Raw genomic sequence first — 15,581 nt, 5'->3', positions numbered from 1 at the left:
AGCCCCACTAAGGATCAGTGGGCAAAACATGCTGAGCTAGTGGTGGTTCCCAAAACGGGAATGCTTTGCGTGGCTGCGATTCAGTCATGATTTCACCTCCTTAAAGCCCTATGGTGTGCTTTTTGAAAGTTTATTTCAAAAGAACATTTCCAACAAGTTCTGTATGTTTTTGAAATTAAGAAAAAAAAAAACTTCCTTTGCCATGGAATTGTCTATGTCCTGCCTTCTGTAGAATTTGACCCATATTATCATCTTTAGGAATATCCGAAACTACTTCAAAAAGTTCATGCAATGATGGAATGAAAAGCAAGTTTATTTTGGTGTGAAAAAATTGACAGCCTAATAGCATTTTCTGTGGATTTTTTTTTGAAGCCGCCTCATGTTTTGACCCTTGGAAATACATCACGCTCCTGTTGTTGTCTTCTGTGTCTATAGAATCTTCCAGCGGGGCTTTCAGCTTCTCACTGCTGCCATGGCAAGAGCCACCTCTGCTTAAAGCCCTGAGTTTTTAAGTCACACCTTGCTCCTCTGATTTTCTGAATTTAAAACAAATTTGGAAAGTAAAAATGAACCAAGTCGAGAAGACAAAACCAAAAGCTCCATGGCTTCTAAAAGGTGGAAGAAGGAAAGTTTGCGCCCCACCCCCAATCCCACCCAGACCCCCAACACACACACACACACACACACACACACCCTAAGGAGACTGGGTTTCAGGCCCTGTGGGTGGAGAAGGAAACCACTGTGTGTCATCAGAGCGCGAACCCACTTTGAGCAAATTAACTAGTTACACAGCTCTCCTGTAAAATGCTGCAGAATCGCAAGAGTCTCGTCTAGGAGTTAAAGTCGTACAGTAGATCAGCATCAAGAGTTCTCCTGAACATTTTTGAAAATTTTTTTTGAAAACAGCATACTTCCCAAGGCATTTGTAAGCTCACACAAACACCTGAAAGGGATCATCACTGTGTTATGTATCGGACGTTTGTGCAGTGTAGTACGTTTCTATTGTGCACTGTGTGACATGAGCATCAGTTCCACAGAACACATTTGACAGACATTTCAATGATTTTTTTTTCATTCCCCAAGGTGCTAATTAGGTCCTTTAAAACCACTTTTGATTTTTGAGCCTCTTTTCATTAAAGTCATTCCACAGAAATTCTCCTGATAAAGAATGAAGATTTTCTTGTTGCCATCACAGCAAAGTTTGCTTTCATCAAGTCACTGTGGAGTGAGTTTGCTATCTGCAGGTAAAAGCTTAGAGCTGTTGACCCTTAATTAGAGCTAACCCCCATATTGACCAGTACTTCAAATGAGGGCCTGGCCTGGGAACAAAAGAGTTTCCCTAGAGCTAGCAGGAGAAAACAAATACAGGATGTGGAAGAACAGCAACAATGGAGTCATTAACAGTCCTTAGAAGATAACTGACCGCTCTGTGAGCAATGGAGATTAGCACCTAAATTAGGGGAAGCATCTTAACACCCTGCTTTCCCAAAGAATTCTTCCCACCCTTAAAATTAACCACTCAATTCTAGGTCAGCTTTGATTCCTTGAATTAAATGCCTTTTAGCATCTTTTCTTCTCTGGTTTCGCAACTTCCTCCTTTTTGTTCCTTCTCCCAAGAGAGAAAATGTCTCCATCATGGTCTGATGACCTTTTTTAGTCCTAAGAAAGGAGTTGACCAAGAGTGTGAGCCTTGCGTTTGTGGCTAAGTATCAGAAGTTTCAGCTCCTGCTGCAGTGACTCCTTAAACCTAGAATAAGTAAGTTGTTGAAAACACAAAACAACTATCATTCGTCTTCTAAAATAGGATTAACTTAATCACTCTGAGAGTTCCCCACCCTGTTTTCTAAGAATGACCTGTTTTTACAATGTTAAATTCACAGTCAGCATGTGAGGGCTCCTAGACTTGCATTTCCTTTTTTCTTATCAGAGGTTATAGACCTCAGGAGAGCAGGGGAGGGTTACAAGGTCAAAGTCTTTTCCTCCTTGGAACTTACTGCTTGCTGGGAGAGAGCTGCCTGGAAAATAGATGCTTTAAAGAAGAGGTTGGGGGGTCATGATTTTAATTCTGTTAAGGAACAGCTGGTTTGAGTTTCTTTCCATTTCTATCTCCTGCTCCCTTCCTCACAAATCCGTGGAGAGAGAGAGAAGAATTTGTTCAGAAGGAACTGGCAACATAAAAATATACCTTTTCAGTCATGGTAGTGTTTTACCAATGTCATCTGTGTTACACAATCGAATGTTAAGTGCTACAGAGGAAGGTGAGATTTTATAAAATTAATGATATCTGAAACATGACTGGAGCTGGAGTCAGAAGCACCTTTTTCAACTACAGGATATGCCTGGAAATTGCTCCTACTATTTTTTAATGAAGACTTTAATGGAAATAAGTACACAAAAGGCCTGTGGGGTACCTGGACCCTGACTGCAAGGAGGAGAATATATCTGAAATCCGAGAGCAAGCCAGGACGGTGTGTCGCTTGCTGCTAGGCTGGCGGCCTTGTCTGTCTGAGTATGCCTTCATTCCACAAATGTTTGTTGAGTGCCCACTCTTCCCACAAGTATGCTAGGGCCTGGGGATGCCGTGGTAGGATAAATATGTCTGCTTCTGAGCCAACAGGTGCACACACGTGCACTCAGTCCAGCAGAACTTGAGTCTACAGTTAGGCCTTCTATTCTACACCATTTACACACTGGTTGAGATTAAAAAGTCAAGTCCGTTCAAAATAACATTGTGCTATAATACACTCATAAATCCAATATTTAAATGCATGTGTATAAAATAGTAAAATACAATGGTTAAAATATACCACATGCTTTGATTGTTTTTATTTAGATTTTGAAGTCTCCTATGCTTTATTTTTAATCCTGCACACACAGACACACATACACAAAGAATCAAACTCACATCTCTCACATAAATGGCAAACCAGGAACAGATTTTTTGTCTAGGCTCCTCCGCACACTGGCCTCGGGCTGTGTTGGTGTGTGGCTCAACAGCAATCAGAGGTCATAATTTCATTGGCAGTTAGCATCAGGTTTAATTTTTCTAGCATGTTACATTTACCAAGATGTCTGGTTTCAGTTATGCATAGGCACTGCCTGAATCAGCTCGGAACAGCATGATTCTTAAGGTACCTAAGGTTTTTGGAACACACATGCTAATTGTTTGCAATCACTTTCCTTTCTAAACATAAAAGTGTGTTTTCTGAAGCAGGATAACAGTAGTCCTTAATGACATTGCTTGTTTCTTAGTCTGGCAAACATGTCAACTTAGCAAGACTGCCACCTACTGATTGACATAGTTGAAAGACACTCCAATTAAGTTTTTTTTTTTTTTTTTAAACAGCTGTGTGATTTTCTGTTCAAGAAAACAGAAATGTAGCTGCTTTTCAAAAATTGACCTGTATCTTTTCATTGCATTTCAGGAATGTGACCAAGTTCATATAGACGATGTTTCTTCAGATGACAATGGCCAGGACCTCAGGTGAGCAGTCTGAAATGTGAAGTTATTGCCTCCCCCTTTTGTGGTTGTAATTGCTCAGCTAATAAAGATGGACTTGCTGTTCGGTTAACTTTGGGCTTTTCTTGCATCTAAATAGCACATATAACTTTGGAACAGATGGTTTTCCTGCTGCAGCCACCAGTGCTAATTTATGCCTGGCAACTGGTGTCCGGGGCGGCGTGGACTGGATGAGAAAGTTGGCCTTCCGCTACAGACGAGTGAAAGAGATCTACAACACCTACAAAAACAACGTGGGAGGCAAGTGACTCACCCTGGTGTCTCCATGGGTTAAGACAGTCTAGATACAATTCTGAAAGTACCCACACTTTTGAAAGTACAATTCTGAAAGTATCCCACACTGCTTGGGATATACTCTCTGTTTGGGGGCAGTTCCATCGCACAGGCCATTGTTCTGCTCTGATGTAGTGACAGACGGTAGGCTGGAACCATCTGCCCTGGCCACATTACCCAGTGGGTGACCTGTGGCGAGGTTCCTGACCCCTCTGACCTTCTGTTGAATTGGGATGAGCAACCCCTGTCCACCATGAGATGGGTTGTTAAATGGTTTCTACTGTGTAGATGCTTATTGTGGTTTGGATTGTTTGCTTGTGGTTCAAAATTGTCCAGATGACTTTCGAATAAAAGGGACTGTATTGACTTAATTATGAAAAATATAGGGGTGATGTTGGTTTCCAGCATGGTTATATCCTGATATTCAAATTATGCCATCAGGGAAACTTATCCTAGCCTTTGGATCGAGGGCATTCTAGGTTAGTAATGACCATCAGTAGATCCAGGATTCTATTCTGCTGGGTTAGTGCGTACTTGGGGAATGAAAGAAATATCTTTCTCCACAGATAGGGTAAAAACTCTAAGGCTGACTTTCACTGGCCATACCAAGGTCATACACCCACCCTTGAAGCTAGAAAGTGGGGTCTGCTCAGCCCCAACACAGAGAAACAGGAGTGGGGGACAGTAGGCTCCCCCAAAAGAGGTAACTCTCATAACCAGAAGGGACGCTCAGAATGCAAAATCAGTTCTCCCCTATGATAGCACTAAATATTTCTCAACTGAATGATCATATATGAAATATTATTTATCATTATGTATTGACAATATAGTACTTTATGTACTAGACAGCTTGAGGCAGGTGTTAGTAGTACTTTTAAATACTCATTATTTATGAAACAGAAAAGACATGTGGGTAAGGAGGTAGTTCATCATTGCTTTTATATCCTCAGGTCTGCTTGGTCCAGCCAAGAGAGAAGCTTGGTTGCAGTTGCGGGCTGAGATTGAAGCCCTGACAGACTCCTGGTTGACATTGGCCCTTAAAGCTCTCTCACTCATTCACTCCCGGTGAGGCACTCCGTGGGGACTTTGCTGGGAAATGGGTCCAGCGCGTGTTTGTTCTTTTGAAGATTTTTTTTTTTAGCAGTCTTTTAAATTTTTTTTCACTTTTGTTCTTGTAGGACAAACTGCGTGAATATTTTAGTAACAACTACTCAGCTCATCCCAGCATTGGCTAAAGTCCTACTGTATGGATTAGGAATTGTATTTCCAATAGAAAATATTTACAGTGCAACTAAAATAGGTGAGTTGTTCCCATCTACTCCCTAATCAACACTTTTATTTCAGACTAATTTGACAGACAATAAATGAGACTTTTTTTTTCAGAATGCTAGAGAGGTCAGAAAACTAGAAGAATATTTTTATTCAAATTGGCTTTAGACACCAAGAGAATTGTAAAGCATATTTTGTGTAGCTGAAGTCTTACATTTTTACTTCATTGGTTAACATTAGATGTAATAACCTAGCATTAATTCTGGGTTATTATCTTACTTTTATTCTTTTAGGCAATATCAACCAAAATATAAGCTAAAACAAACATTAATATGGTACTTCACACAGTAGAAATGAAACAACTCTAACAGCTTTGTTAGTATTGAAAAGAGGGTTTTCGTTTTGTTTTTAATTTAGTGCATATAAATAATGGAGTTTCCTTTTTTTTTTTTTTTTTTTTTTGTGAGGGTACCAGAATGAAAACAGCTAAGTTCCTTGCAAGAAGGAAACATAATTGGAAGAAAAAGAATATAAACCAAGACAGAATAAAAGAAGGGATTAAAAAGGGACATGTGATTCTTGTTCCCATGGGAAACAGACTTTGTAAGATGTATTTATTTATTTTAAAGTGAGTGAGTGAGAGAGAGAGAGAGAGAGATATCTCCCATCCATTGGCTCACTCCCCAGATGGCCATAAGAGACAGGGCTGGGCAAGGCCAAAGCTGGGAGTAAGGACTTTCTTCCAGGTCTCCCAGGGGCTCAAGCACTCTGGCCACCCTTCATTGCTTTTCCCAAACCATTAGCCGAGAGCTGGATTGGAAGTGCAGCAACTAAGAACATTAACCGGCACCTATGGGATGCTGGCATTGCAAGTGGCTGCTTTACCCTCTTCACCACAATGCCAGTCTAGAATCAGACATCTACATAACTGCAATCCAGTATGACAAAGAGATATTTGTATCTGTCAGATATCTGCTACATGCCCAGACCTGTACTCAGTATTTTACTTATTGAAGTGAATTTTTACAATGTTGCTGCTTTACAAATGAGGAAACTAAAGACCAGACACTTAAGTAATTGTTCAGATCAATAGCTGGCAAGGTTAAAGGTTCAAGTCACAAGTTTTTCTTTCTCTTTTCTTAAGATTTACTTCTTTATTTGAAAGACATACTTACAGAGAAAGGGAGAGACAGAAAGTGAGTGAGATCTTTCATCCCCTGGTTCACTACCCAAGTAGCAGCAATGGCCATCCTCCACTGCCCTCCTGGGCCACAGCAGAGAGCTGGACTGGAAGAGGAGCAACTGGGACTAGACCCCGGCACCCATATGGGATGCTGGCGCTGCAAGGCAGAAGATTAACCAAGTGAGCCATGGCGCCGGCCCCCAGAATCCATACTCTTTCCCACTTCCTAAGGGGTCTCCTGCTAAATGGGGGCATGGCTGAGGAAGCATTCATTTTCACCCAACAGGAGGCAGTGGACAAGTGCCAATGAAAGCTATGGGAAGACTTGACATTTGAGCTGGGTATAGAAGGACTAAGTTGAGATCAAGGAACATGGAAGCTGAAAGGTGTTCCTGGCTTGTAAGGAGTCCAGAGTGGTTGATGAGCAGTGTTCATAGGAAGCTAGAACTGAAAAGGTAGACTCGGGTCTGGTCATAAATGGCCCTGTATGTACCCCAAGGGGATACATGTTATTTTAATAAGCCCAGGAGAAGGGGGGATGAGCAACCTAGTAGGTGGGAAGAAGGCTGTTTAGAGCTTCATAGCTCCCTCTAGGGGAGAAAAGGGCAAATGTAGAATCCCTACAGATCTAACTTCTGATCACCTGAGGTTTTATACTTGCTGTTCCTCTCCTTCAAAACATTTACTAAAGGATTGCTAAAGTATTATATGCATGTTATTTGTTGGTCATTAAGACTTCCCCCACTATGCTATGATATTCTTGAGGACTTTCTTTCTCATCATAGTGGCTACAATTCTCAGCACACAGTAGGTACTCAATAAATGCTTGTTGAATGACATAGATTAATAAATGGCTAATGATTTTGAATAAGGCTGACATAGAGGCTTCTTTTAGGTACCTGCATCTATAGTGGCATGATTAACTCATGGGAAAACAAGGTTTTATTTTATCATTGTGGAGTTTGAAGAGCCTAGGAGGTACTCACATAGGCTTCTCAAGTTGGAAATACAGTACTTTTCAGGAGTTTGAGAATGATGCTTTCCAAAGAGGGCCAATAACACAGCATTGGAAAAATACTTGACAATTTACCAAGCAGAATAGAATTCTTAATAGTCCTGGATATCCAGAAATGTTACATGCTCTTATGTTCCATAAAAATAGCATTTTATATTAATGATATATTTGATAAAGAGGGATTGCACTGTGCTGTATGCACAAGGATTGTGGTAATGTTTTCTCAGCACATGGAATGACAAATTCCTAGTGTGCAGTGCAGAGCCGAAGGGATAGTGCTTAGCCTTCCAGAAGTAAAGCACAAGCAGTGTATTATATGTCATGTGGGTTGAAGTTTAATCCCAAGTAATTGGAAAATGGTAATGAAATAGGAAAAATATAATAATACTCTAGTAATCATTAAGCATTTTAATGTGCATTGTTCATAATATCAGTTTTAAATTTTGTACTGAAAAAAATTAGAATTACAAATGCATGGTGGTAGAAGTTATCTCAAAACCAGTGGTATCCTCTTTTCTGTGATACTTTCAACAGGAAAAGCAGGGGTTCAAACATCTATAGTTGTTGCTCATTTTGCTATCAAATGAGAGAGATGTGAGGAACAGTGCAGAAAACCCAGCTCCCACATAGGCAAAATGCAGGTCATGGGAGTCGATGAAGACGGCTCATTGAGTAATGCTCAGACAACCTGGACTCTTCAGAACAAATACTTCACATGAAACCTCTAAGTTTAAAAAGGCCAGCTTCATTTTCTTCATTTGTATTATGAAGAGTTTCTACATGACCCCAAAGATACAATGAAACCTATGAGAGATAGTATTAAGGCAAAGAATTTTTGTCTACCATGTCCTCTTTAAACATTGATTTTTATCTTCTTTCACAGGGAGGAAACTTTGCAAAAACATGTGAGCATTTCCATGCTATAAGAAAGGAACCATGTTTTATGATAGGAATAAATTTTGGTTGTATATTTTTGCAGTGAAAAATGTACTTTGATTTAATATTTCACAGTTTAGTAGGCGACTAAAGCAGCATTGAAATTGCATCCTTTGAATAAGGCAAGCTCCATTTCATTGTCAGATGCAAACTAGAGATTTTAGTGCAAAATACAAATATAAAGCAGACATTTGTTTAAGCAAACAAGCAATTTGTTCATGAGTATATCCGATCCTTATTTGAAAGAGGTGTAGGCTCTGCTCAGCCATTCACATTTGAGGACTATAAACTGTCCCATTGTCCATTAAAATGACCCTATTGGCAGACCAAGACCTGGAACACCAGTTTCTTCTGTGAGACGAAACAATGCCTGCTATTAACTGCAGGGATGTGCTGACAGTGTAGCCGCCACGGGAGCCCAAAGTGAGTCATGACATGGGAAAGATAATAGACTGATAAAGGTATTCTATTACCTTTATCCCAGTTTTCCTCTAGGGAAGTACCTTATTGAACATTAGATGTCTGGGTAAGGTTGGCATGGTCTTGCTGTAGTGCCCCAAATTTGCGGACATTTATTTCAGAAAGAATTTTATGAGAATATGTCAGATAGACACAACAGGTTTGGTTGAGTCTTTAACTCAACCTGAAAATAAAGGGCTAGACTAATTCCAGGGTTTGTGTTTTTCTTGCTATAACAAACCAAGTCCAGTCTTTAAAAATCATTCTCAGTAGTCTTTGGATCAGATACTGTTTTCTGAGTTTGATACATTATGAAACTTTTTAAAAAGACCAAGTTAAGATATGCTGCCAGAACTGCATGCCTTTATTTAGTCTTGGCTTATAGAGGGGGAAAAGTAAACAATACTTTTTTCCCAATTGCTCTATTGTGAAGGACTAGATTCTCCTTTTTAATAATTAGTCCTTGGGAAAGAGTTCTTTTTTAAGTTATTTGAGAAATTCAGAGACTTGACAGAGATAGAGAGTGTTCCCTGCGACTGCTTCCCTCTCCACAATGCCCTCAATGGCTGGGACTTGGCCAAAACTGAGACCAGGAGCTGGGAACTCAATCTAGGTCTCCCACATGTGTGGCAGGAGCTCAAAGGCTTGAGCAATCAGTACTGCCTCCCCGGGTCTGCCTTAGCAGGAAGCTGAAGTCAGGAGCCAGAGCTGGGTGTCAAAAGCAGCTACTCTGATAAGGGGATGCAGATGTCTTAACACTAGGCAAAAAACCCACCCCAGAAAACAGTGTTTAAACTATCATTTTCTATGAGAAAGGACACCACCATGCTAATTCATGATTTTTTAATGTACTGTGCTGGTCTACATACTACCCATTGGGATAAAAGCACTTCTCTGTTGCACAAGTGGGATAATGTTGACTTGGAAGCATGAAGAAAGCATTTTATATAGGAAGTTCAAGTGCTAAAATGCTGGTTACCCACATTTTACGTACTCTGTGACTTCCTTTTGTTCATTAGGAAAGGAAAGCTGTTTTGAGAGGATAATTCAAAGGTTCGGAAGAAAAGTGGTATATGTTGTCATAGGAGATGGCGTGGAAGAAGAACAAGGAGCAAAAAAGGTGAGTGTTCCCAGAGAGTGCATCTCATGCTGTTTTATTTTTATTGGTTCTCAAAATTCTGATTCTTCTACCATTTTAACAAGTTCCATTTCTTGGAAACAGATTATGAACATGTACAGAGATGTAAGCACTGAAACCAGGGCAGAGCAGAAATCAGTAAATCTGAAGTGATTTTTTTGGCATGGGGGTGTGCACAAGTTCAAGGCCCATGGTGTTCGGTCTTCACAGAACGTAGACTTAGTGAGCAGAAACGTAGGTTTAGTGGTGCAGCCATCATCCATAGCAGGCATCGCCAGGTGGTCCAAACCTTGTTGCCTAAGCTTGGATGCAGCCTATGAAACTTTCAGTCATCAGCTCGGAAAGCCTCTATCAGTCGGTCAGAGCTGGTTTGCAAGGTGGAAAGTCTTTGCTGCCATAGAGGGCTTGATGCCTTATTTTCATCACCACTTCAGTGCCTGCCCCTCCCAGGGCACTGGGGAGGGCAGAGGGGAGTAGCCCCGACTATCCTGCTCCTGACTCCCAGCAGATGTAATTCACTTTGAGCAGCAGCTTTGTCAGTCGGCACCTCGTTGTGTATTTTCTTTAAAGAGGGAGACGCCTGTTCCTCAGCCTGGTACCTAAAGTCTTTCTCCTCCCCACAACCCACACTGAAGACATGCCCATATGCCGCCCTTCCTTTGCTCAGCACTTTATTTCTGCTGTTGCTTCTTGCAATGATTCTTTTCCCCAGTCACTTTTTCTCACTGTCTTACTGTTCAAGACACAGTTTATGCACCTTTTCTATTTCCTCTATTTTTAAGAACTCGATGATAGTGGTACTCAGTTATGATTTAACTGGAGAAGTTGTAATGGGAAATAGTTTGAATTCTTGAGCCACAGAGCCCAGGGTTTGAATTATGGTTCTGCCACTTACCCATTCTGTGACTTTCAACAAGTTATTTAACCCTTCTCTCTCCCTTTCCTTGTCTATAAAAACAGGGATAGTTATAGTGCCTTGCTCATTAGGCTATTTTGAGGATTAGCTTTAGTTGACCTAAGTAAGTCCCTTAAAACAGAGCCTGTTATGCATAAAGTATGCAACAAATGGTAGCCCTTGTTACTAATTTTGCGTGTATGTGCCTGCTTCTACCATAAAATATGAGCTTGAGAGGGTTCAGAATCTTATTTTCTTGCTTTGTTGTTTGAAATTCTGACTTCAAGTTCTAACTCCCTAAATCTTGGCACAGTTGTACTCTATACAAGTTTCTTGGGTTGAAAAGCATGAAATATTTCATGAGATAATTAGTAACATAATTTTTGCCTCCCTCCCTCAACACCCTCATAAAAATCCTCGTTTGTTTCCATAAAGGATACAATAAAGGCACCAGGTTATAGATGGCAGTATAGAACGTTCAGTATAATACGTGGCCAGCCTTCCTGAAGATAGCTCAGTTCACCTTCAGTGTCTATGAATTTCAGTAAAGACACAGGCACAGACCCTCATTCTGTAAATAATAGATGGTGTCACGGATACACTTGGATGCAGAATGTGCTCAGTTTCACACGCTGCATGAGCATGGCTGGTGCTGGTGCTCACACATACACTTCCAGTCCACCAGCGCTTGATGCCACGTAGCTCTGGCCATCGAAGCACCGCTTGTAACCTTCCCGCTTCAACAGTTGTCAGCCACGGTTGTCATTTGGTACCTCTGTTTGTCCTTTGGGTTGTTTTCATAAAATGAAAACATTTCCAGACTAAATTAAAATCTCCTAAAACTCAGTCCTGGAGAGTTAAAGAGAATATTTGTGGGAATGTTTGTCTCCTTCCTAGAGAAGCTTCTGGAACTCCAAGGCTATTCCTAACCACAAGTGGGCAGGTTGCATAGAACAGATCTGCAACACTAAGCAGTGAGGAATTGAAAGACAGCCTATCAAGCCAATGGGGCCCTGAGCCAAGGTGTGGCTCTGCCCTCCAGGTGGGCCTCTCTCCCTTGGCTGTTCACCAAAAGTTTAATTTTAGGAGAAAGTTGCCAAAATGTGGCTTCCTAGCTTGTGGTGAGGCAGAGGGCTGCATAAGAAAGCAATCAATGGAAATGCACAGGAGACAAGTCAAAGCCTTTGGGCCCTCTCAAAGTTCCTGTGGGTGGGTGGGTCCCGTCCTAAACCTGTCTGAGAAGTGTGCTTCTTTGAAGTTTGAGTTTGGTGACCACAACATGGAAAAACTAAAGGAATTCTGGGTTTGATGTTAGAACTTAAAGTAGTAATAGGACAAGAGTATTTGCTGACTCTGAAGAACAGTTCAAATTGTTTCCACTGTTGGTCTTTAGACATGCTGTTCTTTTTACACACAGCACACCAAAGAGAAATTAGACAGCCACCTGCAAATAGTGTTCTTGAATTTTGTGACTGTGCATGGGCCTTCGTGATTTCAGCCTTGGTTCATGGATGATTATAGATGCTTAGCATATAAAATATCTTTGCGTCTTGAGAGCTGCTCTGTTGTATGTGTCTGTAAGATGTACAGATTTTTCAGAATGTGCAGATTCATAATAATCTCACAAAAGATTCAGATATTCTATCACTCAGAGTGACAGGTTGAATATTCCTTTTCTAATTTTATTGAAGGAGAGCTTTTGTTGAGCATTTTTAGGTTAACTGTCATTTAAACAGCAGTCCTTTGTGTATGAATTAGAAGGCAAGGGTCAAATAATTCACAATAGATGAGGATGTTTAAATACAGTTTTCTAGTCTCTACTTTTTTAAAGAAATAAATTGGGGCCGGCACTGTGGCGCAGTGGGTTAAAGCCCTGGCTTGAAGCATCCCCTATGGGCGCCGGTTCTAGTCCCGGCTGCTCCTCTTCCAATTCAGCTCTCTGCTATGGCCTGGGAAAGCAGTGGAGGATGGCTTGAGTCCTTGGGCCCCTGCACCCAAGTGGGAGACCCAGAGGAAGCTCCTGGCTTCGGACTGGCGCAGCTCCAGCCATTGCAGCCATCTAGGGAATGAACCAGCGGATGGAAGACTTCTCTCTCTGTCTTTACCTCTCTGTAACTCTGTCTTTCAAACAAATAAAATAAATCAAGAGATGGCTATGCATGCTGAAAAAGATTAATGATGGGTAACAAGAACTGCTAGTAATTTTTATAAATCCTCAAAGCTATAACAAAGGAATCCCTCAACCTATTTCACAGTTGAGAAAACTGAAGCACACCAAATTGCACAGTTGGAAAGTAAACAAACTAGAATTTGAATCCAGTATTTCCTTTGACCACAAGATTTAGCTCAAAGTTTCTTCAGATTATAAACTGCATTTATATTAAGCAGGAGTTGATTTACAAAAGAAAATTACATGCTTTTTTTAAAAACAAAGTATGAAAATTTTATTTCTTCCCTTTTGGGTGGCAGATATAATTATGAATCTTCTTCAATTATGCATTTATGATTAAAATTTTAAAAATAATATCAATTCTAATATATACCATATTTATTGAGAAATTTAAATTATTAAGTAAAATTAATAGTAAACCATTGAAGTTCTGCGCCTTTGAATGCTAAAATGTTTTTCAAAATTGAAACCAATCCACATTGCATCTCCAAGTCTCGTGGGCCCTTTTAAAATAGAACACAGCATTCTTTTCCCGTTAGATATGCCTTTTTATCTCATAAAGCTAGAAACAGGTTTTTGAGCCCAGAAATGCTAATCAATAATTTTGCCAGTTATTTGTTTCGTTAATGGTCAATTCAAGTCTGTTCTGTCATCCTTAAGTCTCTTTGCCAGGACACTTCTAGAGCTTTCATTGGTAATTTAATCTAAATCTATAATGATAAGATTTCTCAAAACCTTCAAAGAGAAAACATCAGAAATACCCGTTTTCATAAAGGAACAACTCCACTCTCAAGGTATCTCTTTCAAGAGTTTCCATGAGTGTGTTTTTGTTCCTAGAAAGCCTGCCTATAAAGAATAAGGGATGCTGTATACCTATGCAAGTCATTCTTTGACTCACAGCCTATTTGTCCCCAAATGCCTGCAACAGGAGCGTCTGGGCCAGGCCAAGTCGGGAACCAAGAAGTCAATTCAGGTCCCCCACGTGGGTGTCAGGAACTCAGCCACTTGACTCATCACCTGCTCCCCAGAGTGTGCATTAGCAGGAAACTGTAATTGGAAACAGAGCTAGAAATTAAACCTAGACACTCCAGTATGGGATGTGGGCATTGCAAGCAGCATTCTTTGTTTGTTTTTTAAGATTTATTTTATTTGAGAGGCAGAGTTAGAGAAAGAAGGAAACACACACAGATCTTTAGATCCATTGGTTCACTCCCCAAATGGCTGCAACAGGTAGGAGCTTCATCTAGGTCTCCCAAGTGGGTGCAGGGACCCAAGCACTTGGGTCGTCCTCTTCTGCTTTCCCAGGTGCATTAGCAGGGAGATTGATCAGAAGTGGATCAGCTGGGACTCACTCAAACCAGTGCCTATATGGGATGGCCGAGTCACAGGCAGAGGCTTTACCTGCTATGCAAGCAGCATCTTTTTTTTTTTTTTTTTAGATATTTATTTGTTTGTTTTGACAGGTAGAAAAACAGACAGTGAGAGAGAAAGGTCTTCCTTCCATTCCCCAAATGGCTGCAACAGATGGAGCTGTGCCGATCCAAAGCCAGGATCCAGGTGTTTCTTCCTGGTCTCCCATGTGGGTGCAGGGGCCCAAGCACTTGGGCCATCCTCCACTGCCTTCCCAGACCATAGCAGAGAGCTGGACTGGAAGAGGAGCAGCTGGGACTAGAACTGGCGCCCATAGGGGATGCGGGCACTGCAGGCGGAGGAAAACCTAGTGCGCCATGGCGCCAGCCCAGCAAGCAGCATCTTAACTAACTGCTGTGCAAAAATGCCTGCCCCAACTTATGTCTTTTGTTGTCAGAATATACCAGGACTCCTAATGCTCTACTATAATACGTCTTGAGGAAAAATAATTGGACATATACATAATTTAAAAAGTCAAGACTAGTCTCCTGTCCACTGATGTCTATTTTTCATTTCTAGAGTAAAACTGGCCTTGCTAAATTAACTGTACTTTTCAACTAACTATTTGAAATAAATCTCTTGTAACACAGGAGAAAAAATGGCAAGCATATACTTTTCTGCATAATGACAAAGGTTTCATCAAAAAAAAATTTAACCATGCAGAGCCAAAGCTGCTGAAGCCTAAGATGAAGCAGGGAACCTGACTACGAATGCTTGATTCTAAACTGTTTCATTAGAACAGTACAAGCAGCTTTTGTGGGGAAAAAATCTAACATTTGTAACATGGGTTTTTTAGTTGTAGTTTTATTTCCGCAGACATTACAATCATAAAACTCATTGTTACTTGATGTTGGTCAGGTCATTCATTAGTACATAATGATCACTTGCTGTATGCCATATTTGAATGGGATTTCATCTTCATCCTTAAACCGCTCGTTTCTGTGTGGAGAAGAAGCAGAGACACAAATAGGAGAGCAATGCTGCAAGACGTGTTTCTTAATGAGTCTATACAGTTATCTCGCTCCTGAATCTTTCTTTTACAATTTGAGAAGTATTTGCAAGCTTTTCTAGAAATAATATGAAAACACAGATTGTTTTTAACACAAATGGTAACTCTACATTTTTTAGTACCTGCTTTCTTCACTTAGCAATCTATCCTGGCCTGTATTCCCTCCTGGGGCTGGTCAGGAGGTTCCTAGTATTTACTGTTAACAGACAGTTGTGCGGTGATCAGCCTTTATGAGGCTCATGCACATGCAAGGGAGGCTGTGGGATGAATCCCTAGAAGTGCCATACTTGAGCCAGAAGGTGTG

The 15,581-nt window shown here is 40.7% G+C and overlaps 1 protein-coding gene and 1 long non-coding RNA gene across 28 annotated transcripts in view; one reads left to right on the top strand and one right to left on the bottom strand.

Annotated features, from left to right (window-relative positions):
- Positions 1-15,581, top strand: part of EYA1 (EYA transcriptional coactivator and phosphatase 1) — a 372,680-nt gene that overhangs the window by 349,639 nt on the left and 7,460 nt on the right. For all 25 annotated transcript variants that reach the window (XM_017341392.3, XM_008255649.4, XM_008255648.4 and 22 more), the window contains 5 exons: positions 3,426-3,484; positions 3,600-3,760; positions 4,744-4,858; positions 4,972-5,093; positions 9,675-9,775. In XM_017341392.3, coding sequence (XP_017196881.1) covers positions 3,426-3,484; positions 3,600-3,760; positions 4,744-4,858; positions 4,972-5,093; positions 9,675-9,775 — 558 coding nt within the window. The remainder of the gene's footprint in view (positions 1-3,425; positions 3,485-3,599; positions 3,761-4,743; positions 4,859-4,971; positions 5,094-9,674; positions 9,776-15,581) is intronic.
- LOC138849921 (uncharacterized) overlaps positions 5,670-15,581 on the bottom strand; it is a 112,216-nt gene continuing 102,304 nt past the window's right edge. For 2 of the 3 annotated variants that reach the window (XR_011389132.1, XR_011389133.1), the window contains exon 5: positions 5,670-15,207. This is a non-coding gene — a long non-coding RNA (uncharacterized lncRNA). The remainder of the gene's footprint in view (positions 15,208-15,581) is intronic. The other variant, XR_011389131.1, reaches the window with a different exon arrangement.

This window comes from Oryctolagus cuniculus, chromosome 6, assembly GCF_964237555.1.
Source record: "Oryctolagus cuniculus chromosome 6, mOryCun1.1, whole genome shotgun sequence".
Taxonomy (NCBI): Eukaryota; Metazoa; Chordata; class Mammalia; order Lagomorpha; family Leporidae; genus Oryctolagus; species Oryctolagus cuniculus.
The sequence above is the reverse complement of the archived record's forward strand: the minus strand, read 5'-3'. Positions and strand labels throughout refer to the sequence as shown.